General features: G+C 48.6%; 6 protein-coding genes and 1 non-coding gene across 7 annotated transcripts; 3 read left to right on the forward strand and 4 right to left on the reverse strand.

Annotated features, from left to right (window-relative positions):
- Positions 1-827: 827 nt before the first annotated feature.
- Positions 828-1699, forward strand: ALT_9407 (glutathione S-transferase; the record flags this gene model as incomplete). The annotated part of the gene is made up of 3 exons (XM_033559386.2): positions 828-865; positions 919-1295; positions 1350-1699. 3 exons carry the CDS (start codon positions 828-830, stop codon positions 1697-1699), a joined length of 765 nt encoding a protein of 254 aa, XP_033415277.2.
- Positions 1700-2014: 315 nt separating this feature from the next.
- On the forward strand, positions 2015-2085 carry ALT_t199. Its single transcript has one exon. It is a non-coding gene; the product is annotated as a tRNA-Gly (tRNA).
- Positions 2086-2278: 193 nt separating this feature from the next.
- Positions 2279-3131, reverse strand: ALT_9408 (uncharacterized protein; the record flags this gene model as incomplete). The annotated part of the gene is made up of 2 exons (XM_033559387.2): positions 2279-2696; positions 2758-3131. 2 exons carry the CDS (start codon positions 3129-3131, stop codon positions 2279-2281), a joined length of 792 nt encoding a protein of 263 aa, XP_033415278.2.
- Positions 3132-3779: 648 nt separating this feature from the next.
- ALT_9409 (uncharacterized protein) lies at positions 3780-4706 on the forward strand (the record flags this gene model as incomplete). The annotated part of the gene is made up of 1 exon (XM_033559389.2): positions 3780-4706. The coding sequence occupies one exon, from the start codon at positions 3780-3782 to the stop codon at positions 4704-4706; it is 927 nt and encodes a 308-aa protein (XP_033415280.2).
- Positions 4707-4843: 137 nt separating this feature from the next.
- Positions 4844-6498, reverse strand: ALT_9410 (uncharacterized protein; the record flags this gene model as incomplete). Its single annotated transcript, XM_089600606.1, has 3 exons — positions 4844-5292; positions 5379-5690; positions 5742-6498. The coding sequence occupies 3 exons, from the start codon at positions 6496-6498 to the stop codon at positions 4844-4846; spliced, it is 1518 nt and encodes a 505-aa protein (XP_089455103.1).
- Positions 6499-10101: 3603 nt separating this feature from the next.
- Positions 10102-11018, reverse strand: ALT_9411 (uncharacterized protein; the record flags this gene model as incomplete). The annotated part of the gene is made up of 5 exons (XM_033559390.2): positions 10102-10225; positions 10281-10353; positions 10404-10497; positions 10549-10796; positions 10850-11018. 5 exons carry the CDS (start codon positions 11016-11018, stop codon positions 10102-10104), a joined length of 708 nt encoding a protein of 235 aa, XP_033415281.2.
- A 1146-nt stretch (positions 11019-12164) lies between these two features.
- ALT_9412 (putative MFS transporter) lies at positions 12165-15515 on the reverse strand (the record flags this gene model as incomplete). The annotated part of the gene is made up of 8 exons (XM_089600607.1): positions 12165-12644; positions 12690-12921; positions 12972-13122; positions 13172-13381; positions 14013-14379; positions 14433-14856; positions 14905-15037; positions 15083-15515. 8 exons carry the CDS (start codon positions 15513-15515, stop codon positions 12165-12167), a joined length of 2430 nt encoding a protein of 809 aa, XP_089455104.1.
- Positions 15516-15567: the final 52 nt, after the last annotated feature.

Consider the following 15567-nt stretch of genomic DNA (forward strand, 5'->3'; position numbering starts at 1 on the left):
ACCTGCTGGACAGCTACCCTGCGCGAGCCGGCCCTTGGGTGGCCATTGTGTGCGCTTTCTGGGTTATTATCTCCTTCGGAATGAGCTATGGTACGGCCCCATATATTGCCTCGCGTGGACGGCTCCTTTAGCACTTTTTCAGCTGGACGGATGCCTTGGTCTCTTGGGAATCCTGGTATAATTCGGGAAGAGGATATGTCGATCCTGCAAGGGGTTTGCAAATAACAGAGTGGACCAGTATTGTCACATGTGGCTACCGCATCTATGAAGCAATAATGGAGATGGCTGAGGATACTGGAGAGACTGGTCCAGATAGGGGATGTGAAGTACAGAACCTACAAACAAAGATAGTTTTATTTTCAGGGACTCCCGAACTGATCAAATATCAGTTTAGATCGTGTACTCCCTCAGAGTACCGAACTTAGTTGACAGGCAACAGCAACCGCCGGGCTGTGTTTGAGTTAACTGTGGCGGACAGTACCACTCATCGCAAGCGGGCTGATGATTCTTTGACAGCGTCATTCGAAACAATAGGAATCTTGCGGTCCAATAGAGATGCAGAGCAGAACGAATACGAGCCTCCATCTGCCAAGAGCGGGAATAGCACGTCTTGAAGATAAGAATACGGAGGAAAGTTTGAGCCGAGATCGGGATTCCTCCGCAGTGTTCATTTACAGCTAACCATCAACGTATATAAGCAAGCCTTCAGACTGGAAGCTGGTAAATCTATGTAGACAGATTATACCAGACTTGAATCATTCACTCACTGGGGATAACCATACCTCGCATTCCCCAACAGATCTCCAGCTCAATATCCGCTTCTCACCATGGCAGATACACAAGATACCAAAATCACGCTATACTGGTAACCCATAACTCTACTGCGCGTAATGCCAGCAATCGACTAACCAGAACCAGGCTGGAAAAGTCCCGTGCCCAGCGGATCGTCTGGCTGCTGGAAGAACTCAACATCCCCTACGAGATCAAGACCTTCAAGCGCAAAGCCGACATGACAGCACCCGACGAGTTAAAAAAGATCCACCCGCTAGGTAAATCCCCTGTCGTCACCATTACCACGCCTAACAGGGAGCCACTCGTTCTGGCCGAGTCTGCAGTGATTATCGAATATCTCTGCACCCACTTCGGCGGGGAGAAGCTCATCCCGCAGCGATACGCCGAAGGAAAAGAAGGCCAGGTCGGCGGGGAGACGGAAGCGTGGATGCGATACCAGTATTTCATGCACTATACCGAGGGAAGTCTGGCGCCGTTTCTGGTGATGAAGGTGGTTATCGACGGTATGTCCATATTCCATAGATCTCTCATCGTGGACGATGACTGATGATTCTCAGGTGTGAGGAATGCGCCGGTTCCATTCTTCATCAAGCCAGTAACTAGGATGATAGCGTCCAAGGTGGAAGGGGCGTTTATCAATCCCAACATCCAAACGCATCTTGCCTTCCTGGAAGACCGGCTCAAGACGGCGCCGGGGGGTGGTCCTTATCTTTGTGGCGATAAGATTACAGCTGCTGATATTCAGCTGAGCTACTCGGTCATCGCGGCGTTGTCAAGGCTGGCATCCCTTCGGAGTCAGTATCCAGGAGTAGCCGCCTATGCTGATCGGCTACAGGCTATTGAGGGATACAAGCGGGGTGTTGCGCAAATCGAGAGGATTGAGGGGTCGTTTACGGCTAGTTTATGAGACTGGTCATCTTGCCATCAGCCTGGAAACTCAAACCCTCTTGTGCGTTGTCTTACATGTGGACAGGTTGTTATAATGTATAATCGATGATACGAGTCAGTCTTGGTGGTGAGCATTATGATTTATACAAATGAGAGTACATATATAGATGGATCAATGACACAAATTTTACCTTACAATAATCTAAAACTAATCCATGCAATAAATAATTAATTACCTCAATCGACAACGAATAAACCGAAGATATTGTTTCCTTCCTGATACACGAGTAGACTTGGATTATTTAGCAAATTGGAGAGGTATCGCCAAGCAACAGCATCATTGGTCTAGTGGTAGAATTCGTCGTTGCCATCGACGAGGCCCGTGTTCGATTCACGGATGATGCATTGAGATTCTTTTTTCCCATCTTTTTTTCTTCCATTCATGGCTCATCTGAGTCATGACAATTTTGAAGGTCAACTTTTAACGGTGAACAATCACAGTTTAGGTCAACCTTGCCCGGTAAAGGAATATTCATTTGACAAACAGCCTCTGATATGTCCACAATAATCGCAAAGGTGCATCCACAGAAGAAACAATTCACTCCTTGGCGACAGCACTGAGAATGGTCCAGCCACTTGGTGCCGTCTTTCTGATACTCGTATCATTCTTCAAGAAGCAGCGATGGGTGCGGTTGGTGGATGAAGGTGCTGTTTCATCCCAGCTCACTCCCTTGCATGGGGCTCCCTTGATCATGGTATTATAACTCACACAGCGCTGGATGCACTGTTCAAGGGAATTGGTCTTGAAGTTTACGAGATCGTCGTCGGAGATGGTGACGCTTGCACAGCCACCCGTGTCAGAGCAAAGATCCGTGTCGCATAACCGGATATAGTCTTTTTGCTGGACGGTGATTGTCGTCCCCTTCGTCGGACAGCTTGTGGCGCTGGAGGTTGCCGAAGACGAAGCCAAAGTCGAAGTAGAGGCGGCTGTTGCGGTCGAGGTAGGGGTGGAGGTACTGTTCCATTGGATACCCAGATCAGCATTGTTCAATCATTTCATATACATTCGCTACCCACCCAGAGTCCTTTTTCGCAAAAGACGCGCCTACACCCACCGCTGTAGCAATAACCACCACTGCAACCACCACTGCAATCCAGAAATACAGTCGCCGGAACCCGCATATTGTTCGCGGAGCATCCTTCACACTTTTGACCTCTTGGCTTTGGCCAGCCTCTGTTTCCACCGGTATCGGTGCCTCGGATCCATCTCCGGCGTAATAGAGGGGTGCATCTCTCTCATACCGCGGAATCAGCCCATCGGGTATCACCACTTCAAGGCCAGGCTGTTCGGGAGACCTTGGTTCCTCGGTCTGCTTGGTTTCCATCTGGGGCAACACGGAGCTTTGTGTACTCAGGACATTTTGTTCGACGAAAATAAATGTCAGCCGCATGGGCTCCGGTGGAGCTTAAAAGGCTCATGGGCCGATGGTCAAGAAATGTGTGCATGGGGTGAGCCTCTCAGGCGGATTAAACAAATATAGTGAGCCAATGGGTTGTCTGTATGTTCGTTGGCTATGCAGCTAGTCTCTGACTAGGTTCAGGCTTAGACAAGGCTGGGACGACGGTTATTCTACTCTGACAAAACAGCTAAGAACCCAGCGGTATAGCAAATATCTAGATCCTAAAGATACAGATCGGCGTATTGAGCCAGCCAGAGCCATGTTACTGTACACTGCTATATATAAACAAAATAACATTGTGAGAAAAGGAGAGGGAAATATCAATACAGAGTCGAGAGTCAAGACATATCACTAAACATTGAGTTTATACTAACATTTAGTGCCGAGTACTGACCATTTATAAGCCAGCCGGAGTAGCACAGGCTCCATATTATCAATGGCTGTGGAGATGATGTGGATCATCTCTAGAAAGATGATCAGGGATATCTCCACAGTCATTGTCAACTTGCCCGTGTCTAAGGTGAAGCTGACTCGTGTAAGCTGTTCAGTTCTAGAAAAACTGCTGGAATAGTAACGGAGGATGAGCACTCCAGTGATGTCCAGTCCAAACAGCTCTATAAGCGCTGACTTGCCGCCACTATGCAGACGCGCAGGCTCAGTGCTTTGCTGGATCGGATCTCTTGGTTGACGAAAATTCTTTGCCGTTGCGCCCTTGATTTATCGCTTCTGCTGAACGGTTCTTCCTTTACTAGCATTACTCTGCCAGTACCTATGATGTCGCACAATGCACGGAGAGAAATCGAGCTGCTCCAGGCGGAAGCCGATGAAAACGACCAAAGTTTCTTCCGATTACTGGTAGACGGACGCGCCATCAAATACATCACCATCGAGTCTGGAATCTACAGTGTAGAAGATATGTGCTTCGGCCCATCCCTAGTTTCCCTTCTTCCCGAACTTCCTCCCGGAGACTGGAACGACGGACTGGTAGCTCGAGAGGGAGGAAATGGTCCACCGCGGTTTACGCGCACTAGTCGGACGGCATTTGCCAGCGTCAGGAATACGTGGCATAACACGTTCGTCGACTACCTGGATATCGTCGTGGGTAGGAAATTACGAACAGGCGTCTACGAGGTTAGCTGTCCGTTATTCGACAAGGTTGCCGTTGCAAAATTCGCCCGCTTCGATTGGGAGGTGCAGTACATGGAGAACGAAACTACGGCTTACCAGTGGATTGACGGTTATGATATCGGGCCCCGGTTTCTTGGTCATTTGACTGAAGAAGGCCGGGTGATAGGGTTCTTAATGGAGCGGGTTCCAGCTGAACGGCATGCTGGCCCTCAGGATCTTGAGGCATGCCGGGAGACATTGTCTCGGCTGCACGATTTGGGAATTCGGCACGGTGATATAAATCGATTCAACTTCCTGATTTGTCAGCCGAAAGCCGTTTTGATTGACTTTGACACGGCACAGAAGTGCGCCCATCAGGCTTTATTGCTAAAAGAGTTGGAAGATTTACCTCTGCGGCTAAACGATCCGTCTAATAGGGGTGGTGGAGGGATTCTTTAGTGATTGTCCCGCTAGCGGTGGGCGAAAGGAGTCAGGAGTGCCTTTCCAACAGGAAACTGGAAACGCTGAAGGAATATTATGGCAATCCTGCTAGGACTGTGAAGACTCCGGCCTGTCATCACTCGAAATTCCGTGTCCTAGGATAGTCTCAGGATTTTTTCTCTCAGATCCTCAGGCGGCCAGCTTTGGAATATTACGTTGGTTTCTACAGCTTTCCCTTCCCAGTAGTTAATAAAGTCAACGTTCTCCAGAACAAACCCCCAAGCTTGCGCAACTCGTTCATCGGGTCTATAACCTGTCCCCGAGGCCCAAGTTACCGTCCTCCTCCCAGTGAGATGATCGGTAGAGAACTCAAAGGTAGACTGGTCATCAGCAACAACTAGGAGCCTGATTGTCTTCAATCGTGGCATACGCTGTGCTGCATATCCCATGGCAATAAAAAGACGATGGAAGTGCTCAAAGTTCATCACCGTGCGGTCATACGGCGATTCCTCAATAAGTCGAATGTCCCACAATTCTGGAGACTCGATGTTAGGTACTTCTGTCTCGTCATAAATTTCAGGAGTTGGATGGAAGAGCCATTCCCCTGGTAAAATATGGAGTCAGTTTTTGGCATTGAAAATAGAGGAGTTGTGTCTTGTCGGAGTGAAATCAGTTGGGGAAGAAGTTTACCTGAGGAAAGGTAGTCTGGCACTTCATCAAACTCGATTGTTTCGAGATAAGGCCAATGCAGTGATGTCTCACAGCCTGCCGCTTTGCCTTGGCTATCCAGTGGCCAAAAGAAATCCGAGGTGACTGCCACGTGCGATATCTTTAGTTCTCGGAGATGGAGACTCAGGGACCGCACATCTAAGGCGAACTTGTCTATTTTGTCTGACAGAACGTTGGGGGCAGGAAGAGTGTTTTGCCATGGCTTTTCGAGTTGATTGAAATAGTGAAATACTCTCAAACTGCCCGGCAAGTTACAAAGTTCCTCAGCCACAGCTAGAAGAACATGTCAGTCATGAACATTAACCAGAAAAAAGAGAACGTTACCTTGCCGCCGGTCTCGCATGTAGTCCAAATGGTCTGGCCGAACAAATTCGTCTAGCCCTAAATGCAGCCAAGTCAGGGTTGGGCAACACTGAGCGATCTGGAGTGCCGTTCCAGCCCAGATCATATGCCAGGGGTCACTCCCTGCGTTAGGAAAACAAAGCTTGTCAATGCACGAAACAGATGGCAACTCGGATGCATCATCATCTGGAAGCTGGGCACGGTACGGCCGGACAGACTTATTGCCGTCTTGAAGCCAACGGAATTCTCTGATGTCGGAATAACACTTTTTGGTCCCTGGTTCTAACCCTTTCTGGCGTCCCAGTGTGGAAAGGACGAGGGAAAGGCGACGAGTGACCGGCCAACAGGCTAGGATGGTGAATAATCTAGTTATACCTTCCCCAAATGCCTCGTCATTTGCCTGCTTGATGGGATTTTCCTTTTGATATGTCTTATCTTCCGCAATGGTTGCGCAATAATCGTCTAGTTGGTAGGGCAACACGACACGGTACTCTAACTCGCGAATCATAACAAGTCGCCTCACACCCGTTCCCGATGTGACGCTCAGGAATCTGGAGAGAGAAAGAGCTTTGTGACGCTCGGGACTGACACTATGGACGCAGATTTCTCTGTAAATGTGTGGCTCGAAGGCTGCCTGCCATTTGCGGCACACGATGGTGTACCGCGCAAGAGGCTCATGAGATTCTTTTAAACATACTGCTACCTCAGGTAATACCTCAAGTGGCAGCTGATTTCCCATGTTGCGGGTAATCAAAGCGAGTTTGTAGACCCTTGAAGAGAAACATGCAGATGAAGCAGGCCCTGACCATAAAGCCAAGACAAACCAGTCCCAAGAAGGCAAGGCGAGAGCGCGTTTGAGAACTGGAAGACGCGCGCTGCGCACGCTGCAGCCCTGAAACAACCAAGGGAAGAGGATGGCTACGTCGAGTCTCAGGTATATGGAAAGAGATTTAAACTGACGATTTCCGTTATGGGACGAACAGAGATGGATCTCTCTATCTAAGCATGCTGTAAAACAAGAAGGAATACTACGGAGAAAGAATTGCGGAGAGTCTGGTGGAAGAGGAGGCTGGCTAACAGGGACCACTTGTCTGTAAGCCACGTACGCTGCGTGGCGCATGTTATGCGCTCAACCTAAACCAATTTCATTTGTTGACTGTCTCATTCCATGCTATTTAGTTATACATATTATTGTCTAGCTCTGTACATCTACAGCATCTTGGGTGCATCTAGCGGGAGAATTATGATGAAAGGGCGGACCAGGTCCGAAAAGTTCAGCTAACTCTTAAAATTTCCGGGATGTAGCTCACTTTGTCGACAAGAACGCAGATCAGCTTTATATCCTGGCACTACGACAGTCAGATTCTAGATCGCACTGTACGACTGACAGGCTATGTGGCGATGTGTTTTTGGAGTAGAGGTAGACTCCAATGGGTTATTTATATCTGGTGTTGATTTGGTGATCATGAAATTGTGAAGCTACGATGGCTGGGCAACACTCTTGACTGGGGAGGGGAGAGAGTGCACCAATCTTAGTCACCAATACATATATGGATTCGTCCACGTAACGCCCTTATGCACACAGCCATCCAGGCTAACTATTGTTCCTTCTGCAACGATTGGAGTCAAATGGCTCCTGTACCTTGGTTAAAGAAGGCTGACACGATGATATTTACTTTAGAAAACTTATATAGAGTGGCCCTACCCGAGACCTCCTCTTATATGACCTTCATCGCCAATCAATAGTATACAATGCCAACGAGTGCAGTTGTAGGAGCAATTACGGCAATCAGCCTTATTTCTCAGCTGTGGGTCGCTAGTACGGAGACTTTTTGCGGTCTTTCCGGGCAGGACTCCATCATAAGAGCCCTGTTGACACCGGTTGACTGTAATTCCGGATTATTACTGTTTTTCGCCCTTCTTCATTATTTCGAGTGCTTGGAAAAGGGCAGTTTTTTGAAGTTATCGCGATGGGATCTGTTGCACGCTCCTCGTGACCTCAAAGAAACCTCGTTTCTTGAATTCCCTATTCGCACAAAATGGCAGCAAATTGAAAAGCCTATAAGAATTGCACGTACAAAGTGGAGGAAATCACATGATCAAGTACTATTCTACCCTTTCCTTTCATACTAAATATTTTTCTAACACCGTGTCAGGCTTTTTCTGAACTTTATTTTCGCCCAAATACGAGCTTATTTTTCGTGCCATATATGAGACATTGGGTTCCCTTGCATGTCTCGCGAAATCCTCCAATGGAACCCCCTCAACATGGGTTTGAGTTGAGCCAAGATATGGTAGAGAATGCGGCAGCAATATCTATTGCTCGGTTCTTTATCATGGTGACATGGAGCTCCGTGACATTCATTCTTCACAGCTGCCTTCTTTGGTTCTATATTGGCAAATGGTATTTGTACTTGGTTGTTATTTTTCCAGTTTTTGGTCGACTGTTGATTGCGTGGTTTCAGAGTTCCAGCATCATGACCTATTCCTGCTTCTATAAAGGTGTTTTCACCTGGGCAGTTGAGATCGACGATCCACGTTTTCAGAATTGGAGCTGGAATGAGGAAAAGCAGAGTTCATTTTCCAGATTGGTCTGGGTAGAGCTTGGATGGCATTATCCAGCCAAAGCATTTTTCTATATCATTGAACTCCTGTGGCCGTCTATTATCGCAAGATTCTTCCCGGGACTCAAGCGAGGCAGTTCTATGTTTGCAACCTTCAGAAGCCCTCCAGAGATTGAATTCACGCACGGGGGTGAGCTTGAACTAACAGTCTGTGAGAAGGGATTTGCCACTGAATATCCCGTTTCGAAAATTAACCTCATGAGGGTCCCGGAAATATTCCCTATCTTCATGAAGAACCCACTTGTCCCTTCCACGCTAGAAAAGAGAATATTCGGTCTTTCAACAGTCGCACCAGTCATATTTGGCATTTTTGATGCTATCATCATCGGATGTTCGGAGTCAATGCTCATACCCAAGGTTTTGTACACGCTGGAACAAATTACCGTCTCCATCTTGCGATATTACGATTTTTCGGACATCTCAATCAACACAAAACTTGATAATAGAGCGTTTCCAACGAATGAAGACTATGCTGCCGAGAACACAGCCTGATATTGTTGGATAAGGTACACGAGGAACCGGCGGCAATGTTTGGTCGGATTGTTGTGGACGAAGGAAGAGCTGGATGTGCATTCCAATTTCTAGTACTTGATAATTGTGATATGTTTTGAACGAGCTGAAGGCTACGATAGCAAACTCAGGTGCTAATTTTGTATAGTTAGTTCTCGTGACACTACGGTGAGAAAAAGATCAATTTATATCGCTTTCTTGTTCAAAGGAATGATCTCGCTGACCAGACTGGACAGTGAGGCATCCCTTAGGCGTGATTAGCGCTCCTCCATATCTGATATACCTTCAGGCCCTACTAGAAGAAGCACCAAGATGGCGCCAGTGATGTCCGCATCAAAGTCATCTAAATCTGGAGCAGGTCCGATAGGGTTATTCTGACGGTAGACATTGGAAGCCATAATGTACCGTGGGTAGTAGTTAGCGAAATATGAGGTGACATAAACACTACCATCGAGACTGCTGTACGAGAGAAGCAGATCGACCCTTCCAGCGAAGGCAAGCGTGGGAATAAGCTACGCAGCGTGGTAGTATAAGGGCTGCATTAGACTTGATTATGGAGCAATCACGACACGCATACTTGCATGTACAGCCCTATAACCCTAGCGCCAAGGCAGAGCTTTCCCCAGAGAAGACAGAGTCAGAAAAGACTTGACCAAAACAGGAAATCTAGGAGCAAATCAGAAGAGCGCGTGGAAGGAAGCTCTCTACAGCAAAAACGCCATAGTATTTTGCGTACGCTCTCGCAGGCTCGTTTACTCTTTCCCTTTCTCTCACTACGTTCGTTTCAGGGCACTAGAAAACGGGCGCTGCCGCACGCTGAGGCCCTGAAACGACCAGGCAAAGAAGTGAAGAAGAAAAAAATGGGAGCGTTTGGCTACCCGAATGCTGAGGTTTTGCAAGTGATGATCAATGCCAGGACACAATCAGGATGATATCTTAGACTTGAGGAACATCAGCATCAAGTGGTCTTCCAGAAGCTCTGCGGTGTATCTTTAAGCTCCCGCTAACGTTTTAGCCTTAATAATCACCAGAGAATATTAGGTCTGAGCTCTATAGATTATGCCTATTACTACTGCAGCGGATGATCGCCAGTCCTTGCTGAGTACTACGATCAAGATGCTCCAGGTTCCCTCTCGTAAAAATCCAATAGCAATGGCAATCTATAATGGTATCATACAGGTCGTAACATCATCCAAAATACAATGAGACTATACAGTTGCGGTTTTCCCCTCCGTCTCCTGGATCGCCGGAACGCTCTGCGTCTCGCGCCCATAGTTCGATCTCGGACCCAGCTCGTCATCATGCTTATGGGACATGAACAAAATGGCAGTACTATCCTGCGTCAGCACAATCTCCTCTTGCACCTAACGCCAAACAAAAGACATACCTCGCAACAGTGGCAACCCAACCGGGCCAGGCAAAGACAACAGACGTAATAGCTTTGGGGTTTGTCCGGTATTCTTCATGATGTTAGCCAGCGCGACGAAGGCAGCAGCAGGCGGATACATACGCAGAGCAGGCTTCTTGGCCGGTTCCGCCCAGAATTTCCTGGCGGATGCGGCGTCGGTCCCGGTGATACGGGCGCTATGCGTGGCAGTGATGATCTAGACTCATGAGCAGTCTGCACAGCAATATCCAGAATATGAAGGTCATACAGTCATGGTCAGAGCCGAAGCGAGCATCATCACGGACACCACCACCCCGGATATCTTCCACGCCAACCGGACAGATTTACTCTCGTGTCTTTCGGGCCAGAACAGGTCGAAGAAAAACGCGGCGCCGAAGATGGTTGCAACAGAGACCCCGACGAAAATGTTATACGAGGCAGCGCCGATGAAGTCGTTGTTGTGGACTTTGGTTTCGGGGTGCTGTTGCTGGATGGCATCTTGTTGGTCGAGATAATCTAGACACAACCAGCGTTAGATAGGTTATCCCAGTGCACAATGGGTAAAGTACCTGATAAAGCGGCCGTTCCGACCGATTCAGAAATGACGCAGAATATCATGGCCATCTGGTAAACAATCATCTTCGTGCGACGCAGATGGTACGCGCGGTTGAACATTTTCGCTCCTTTGAATTTGTTCCATTGTATTTCGTGGAGGTCGAGACCCCATATGATGGCCATTGAATTAGTTTATTGTCAGGATAATATATATCTCAAGCAAATGGATGCTATTGCTGCTCAGAAATGGAGACGAGGTAATAGATAAAGGTGGGTAGACAGGGAGACAAGGTGGAGGGTTGACAGTTTTGTCAGCTCAGATCTCCAGAGAGAATGACTGACTAATATAAGTCGAGCCATGCGAGATTAATAATGTTACACAAAAGCCCGAAACTTGTTTCTTTTCGGCAATACATGGTGACTCTGACACTGACGATGCCGATGATGGCGGTGGTGGTGGTAGTACTGGTGATGGACGGGGTGACGTCAACGAACAAACAAGCCCCCCAAAAGCCAAAACGTCATCAGCGGAGATCTTCAATGACATGGCCACTACGGAGTATGCACATGATTATGATTCTACAAACAGCAGCATTGTCTTCTTATCTTGTATATTCTAATAATAAGTAGATCTCTGTATCGGCCAGCTAAATCATTGCCCAAGTGGGAAAGTGCTGAACGCATCATTACTCTACTATCTCCACGGCACTAGGTATGATCGTCGAGACTGTTTTGCAGTTGGGGATTTATGGTTGACAGGAAGCTAAACCAAGACCAGAGCCAAAGATCGCTCCTGTCATATGCTTATATCGATCATAGAAAGGCTTATCAGGCTGTCCAAGAACACTTCCTCTGGCCAAGACCATCTTGGCTCTGTGGAGACGAACATGATAAAAGAAAACCCAGAGCTAGAGAAATACAAGTTGATATTATACTCTGCTGGAATCACATACGCAATAATATACTGGTGAACTAACGGACACTCTACACTAAATAGTGGCGTTCTGGTGAGGGCCATTGATGCTAGTATGTATTAGCCAACGCTTCTTCATTCAGCTATGGTGTTCATCGCAGAGTGTACATATGTTCGCAAGAGGCCTTCCGACAGAAAGGCTCATTGAACAAGCCGCATTCTCTCTCTCCTCCCCATTATTCATACGCTTAGTTGTTGTGGATTTCCTCATTGACGTCCATGATTGCTTTCCGAATGCATACCGCACATTTCTTGCAGACTTGACGAAAGGTGTGCTCCTGCGCCGCTACGTCCTGGAAGGCAGAGGACATGGATGCAGCTGAGGATTGGGCAAAAAAGTCACTATACTCGAGAGTCTAATCTAAAAACCACTTGGGAACCTCCGGACCCCAAACAGCCAACGACTCATCGCCTGCAGGCCCATACCCAACCGGCGTCTCCTCGTTCACCAAATCCCCATCCGCATAATGCTCAATCATGTTCCCAGTGGTATCCCACCAGTAATCAAATAGCTGCGAGCCGAGAATGTGTCGTCCAACACCCCAAACAGACTCATACCCCTTCTTCGCCAGCCACTGGTGTCCCAGGTTCTGCGTGTCAAAGTCATGCACTTCAAACGAGCAATGGTGTACATGCGAGGTGGGATTCGTGCTCATGAAGAAACTGTGGTGGTCGACATAGTCCGCGCCGCGATCGATGTGCGCGAACAGAGCGACGTTCTTCTTATTCCCATCTTTCTCAACATAGAGGAAGTCGCTGGGCACAAGGTTGAAGGTTGTTGTGTAAAAGGTAACCATTTCCTGGAATTTTTGGACGCAGAGGCCGAAGTGACCCAGCTGGATCTGTCAGTTACTGTATGAGAATAGCATGGGGAGACGTACTTTGTGGACGGCCGCAGGGCCGGGAACGAAGCGCTGAAAGTGGCGGACACGAGGCTTGTCCGACTCGTAGTTGACGACGAGCTTGGAGGGATATTCACCTGGAGCTGCTGGTGCCTGGCCGTAGACAAGATTGATCGGGAATCCTTCTGGATCTTTAACGGTGACCATGAAGCCGCCTCCCGGTGCGTCTTTCAATTCTTGGATAGTGCTGCCTGTGGGCAGATTGGCTGCTCTGCATACATTATCAGCAGCCTGAAGTCTCGTCATAGGATTTGTAAATACCTTTCCAGATCTTGGTACGACTCCACCTCAAACGTCCCTCCGAGGAACTCTTTCTTCGGCCCTTTGCGAGCATAGTAAACATACGGATCCGTCCCGTAGCCTCGGTACCACACTTCGTCATCTGTCTTTTTGACCACTTTCGTACCAAAATCTATTCCCTTCAGTCAGGATTCAGGTCTTCTTGATAGCCGATGACTAACCTTGGAGGAAGACAGTAATCGCATCAAGATCAGGATGTTGATAGCGCATATGCGCCAACTTCACCAGTCTGATCTGATTCTCTGTCTTAATGCCACATCGTTCCTTCCACTTCGCCAAAGATTCTCGTTCTTCGCCGATAGCGACTACGTCCGGGACCGAAGCTCCGCGACATGGCCGGATCTCTGTTTGCGAGGTTTCGGACTGTCGAACTGTCAACACCCCAGAGTGCGTAGCTGGTCCTAACTCCTAACCTACCATATTTTTCGCTGTGCATGCCAATATCTGAAATCAGGCTTGTCAACGAGCGAGATTCGATACCATGTACACATATTTCTTTCTCGGCTGTCGGCCTTCAGCTGAATACCGGGGAGAACATTCCCCGCATCTTGGATAGAATGCAGGCAAATGAAATGCCGCGCCGCAACGGTGTCCCACACACTAGGCGGGGATCATCCCACATTGATTTGCATGGACAATGGAAGCAGCCTACCGAGTATGCAGTAGATAGGTCACATATGTTACGATAATCGGCACTAGTGAGATCAGAGGACCTTGTGGTTGCGTGGGGCTCATAGGTGGTTGTGGCCCTGTGGGTTCGACTGGCGATCCATCCACATCGGTGTTAACATTGCCGATTTGCTCAATTTGAGTAAAATGAATGCGCTACGCTCCAATATATGCGAATAATAAAATGTTCGTCGGCAGATGATCATTCTTAAGCTATCCGACGCTACATCGACCGAGGTACTCTAATCATCAAGGTGGCCCAACAGGCTATCAGAACGAGTGCAGTTGCCGCCATATACGGAAGACCGAGCCATATCCCGTGCAACCTCATACTGAACTTGAACGTGCCTGCCATCATCGGTCCCGCGATGATTGCACCTATGCTCTGGGTCAGGGCAATTGTCGTCCCCAAAAGGCCTATCTCGGCCTCATCCACCAATGCCGTGGCAACGCTGCGTAGCGCGGGGACGAAACCCATTCCCAGCGAGGAGATCGATAGCCCTACAGCGAAGACTGTAGGACTGGCGGCTAGTGCCATGACGACGTGTCCGACGGCGATTGTGAGGACGCTCCCTGCGGAGATGCGCAGGTCTCGGCGAGTCGGGGGAAGTAATCTGTCTAGGACTTTGGAGAGGGCGGGGAGGATGAGAAGTAGGGTGGATAGGTTCATTAGTCCTCTCAAAGAGATGAGAAAGCTTGCCTATTTCATGTCAGGAGGGACAATCAGTGGAGAATGGAACTATAGGACTGTACCTCTGCCATGGACCACGAGAAGCGCTTCGAGACGTATTGTAGCGTGATCACAAGCGACTGGATAGCCACATTTGCCGTCAGAAGGGCGATGGAGATACAAACAATGTTGCGTTCAGTGAAGATGAACCGGCTGTGATGCATGATCTGATGCCTGGCGCGACGCAAGACGGCCTTTAGACGGTGACGGACTGTCCATGGAGCGTTATCATCCGCCTCATCATCTTCAGTGCCAGGCTCGCTCAGTTCGGTCGACTTCGGCAGCGTCTCCGGTACAGCTATGGGGGCACAGAGGCCACAAAGCATGAAAAGTACTCCCAGGAAGTACGGAAGCCAGGGTGTCCAGGACATGAGCCAGGCACTCAGAGGGCTTGCGACAATCTCAGATACCTGTGTTGATGCACCAATGATAAAAAAGATATTCGCCCTGCAACCATTACCATCTAGCATATCAGCGTCTGAATAATTGACATACCGCTTCTCCACCGGAAACACGTCAGTTATCATCGTGAAAATCATAGATATGGCAATCTGGGAGCCACCACCGCAGATCTGGAATAACGACATGAACCACACCGTCCGCAGGGGAATAAATGCGCTGTACCATGCTGTTCACCATCAGCAAGGAAACAATCTATGATCAAGTCACTTACCAATAATCCGCACCATCACCTCTTCCATAGTCAGGCCAATCAAACTCAACATCAGCACTCTCTTCCGTCCCGCTTGATCAGCCACCAGGCCAAAGGGAAGAGCCAGAAAAATCCCCGGCAGCGTATCGAGCGTCTCCTTCCAGCCATTGACGAGCGCCAGCTCACCCTGGACATCGGGGGCCTTGCATCTGGCATTCCGCTCCTTGGTGGTAAGCAGTGCAGTTTCGGGGTGCAGTTTCTGACAGATGATAGACTCGAATATTTGTATCTGTGGAGCCATGGCCAGATAAGAGCCAAAGTTCACTGCGATGATGCCTAAGCTTAAGGCGATGAGGACCCATCGTGCGCGGGTGAACCGGCCGGACTCAGGTGCGTGGTCGTGGCCTAGCAAGGGAGTTTCCTCGCATTGACGATGTCTGGACTCGTCCAACATTCTGTTGATGATATGGTTGAGATCATGGTGGAAGAAGGGTCAGAAATGATGA

The sequence above is a fragment of the Aspergillus lentulus genome, assembly GCF_001445615.1.
Source record: "Aspergillus lentulus DNA, contig: Alt17, strain: IFM 54703, whole genome shotgun sequence".
Lineage (NCBI taxonomy): Eukaryota > Fungi > Ascomycota > Eurotiomycetes > Eurotiales > Aspergillaceae > Aspergillus > Aspergillus lentulus.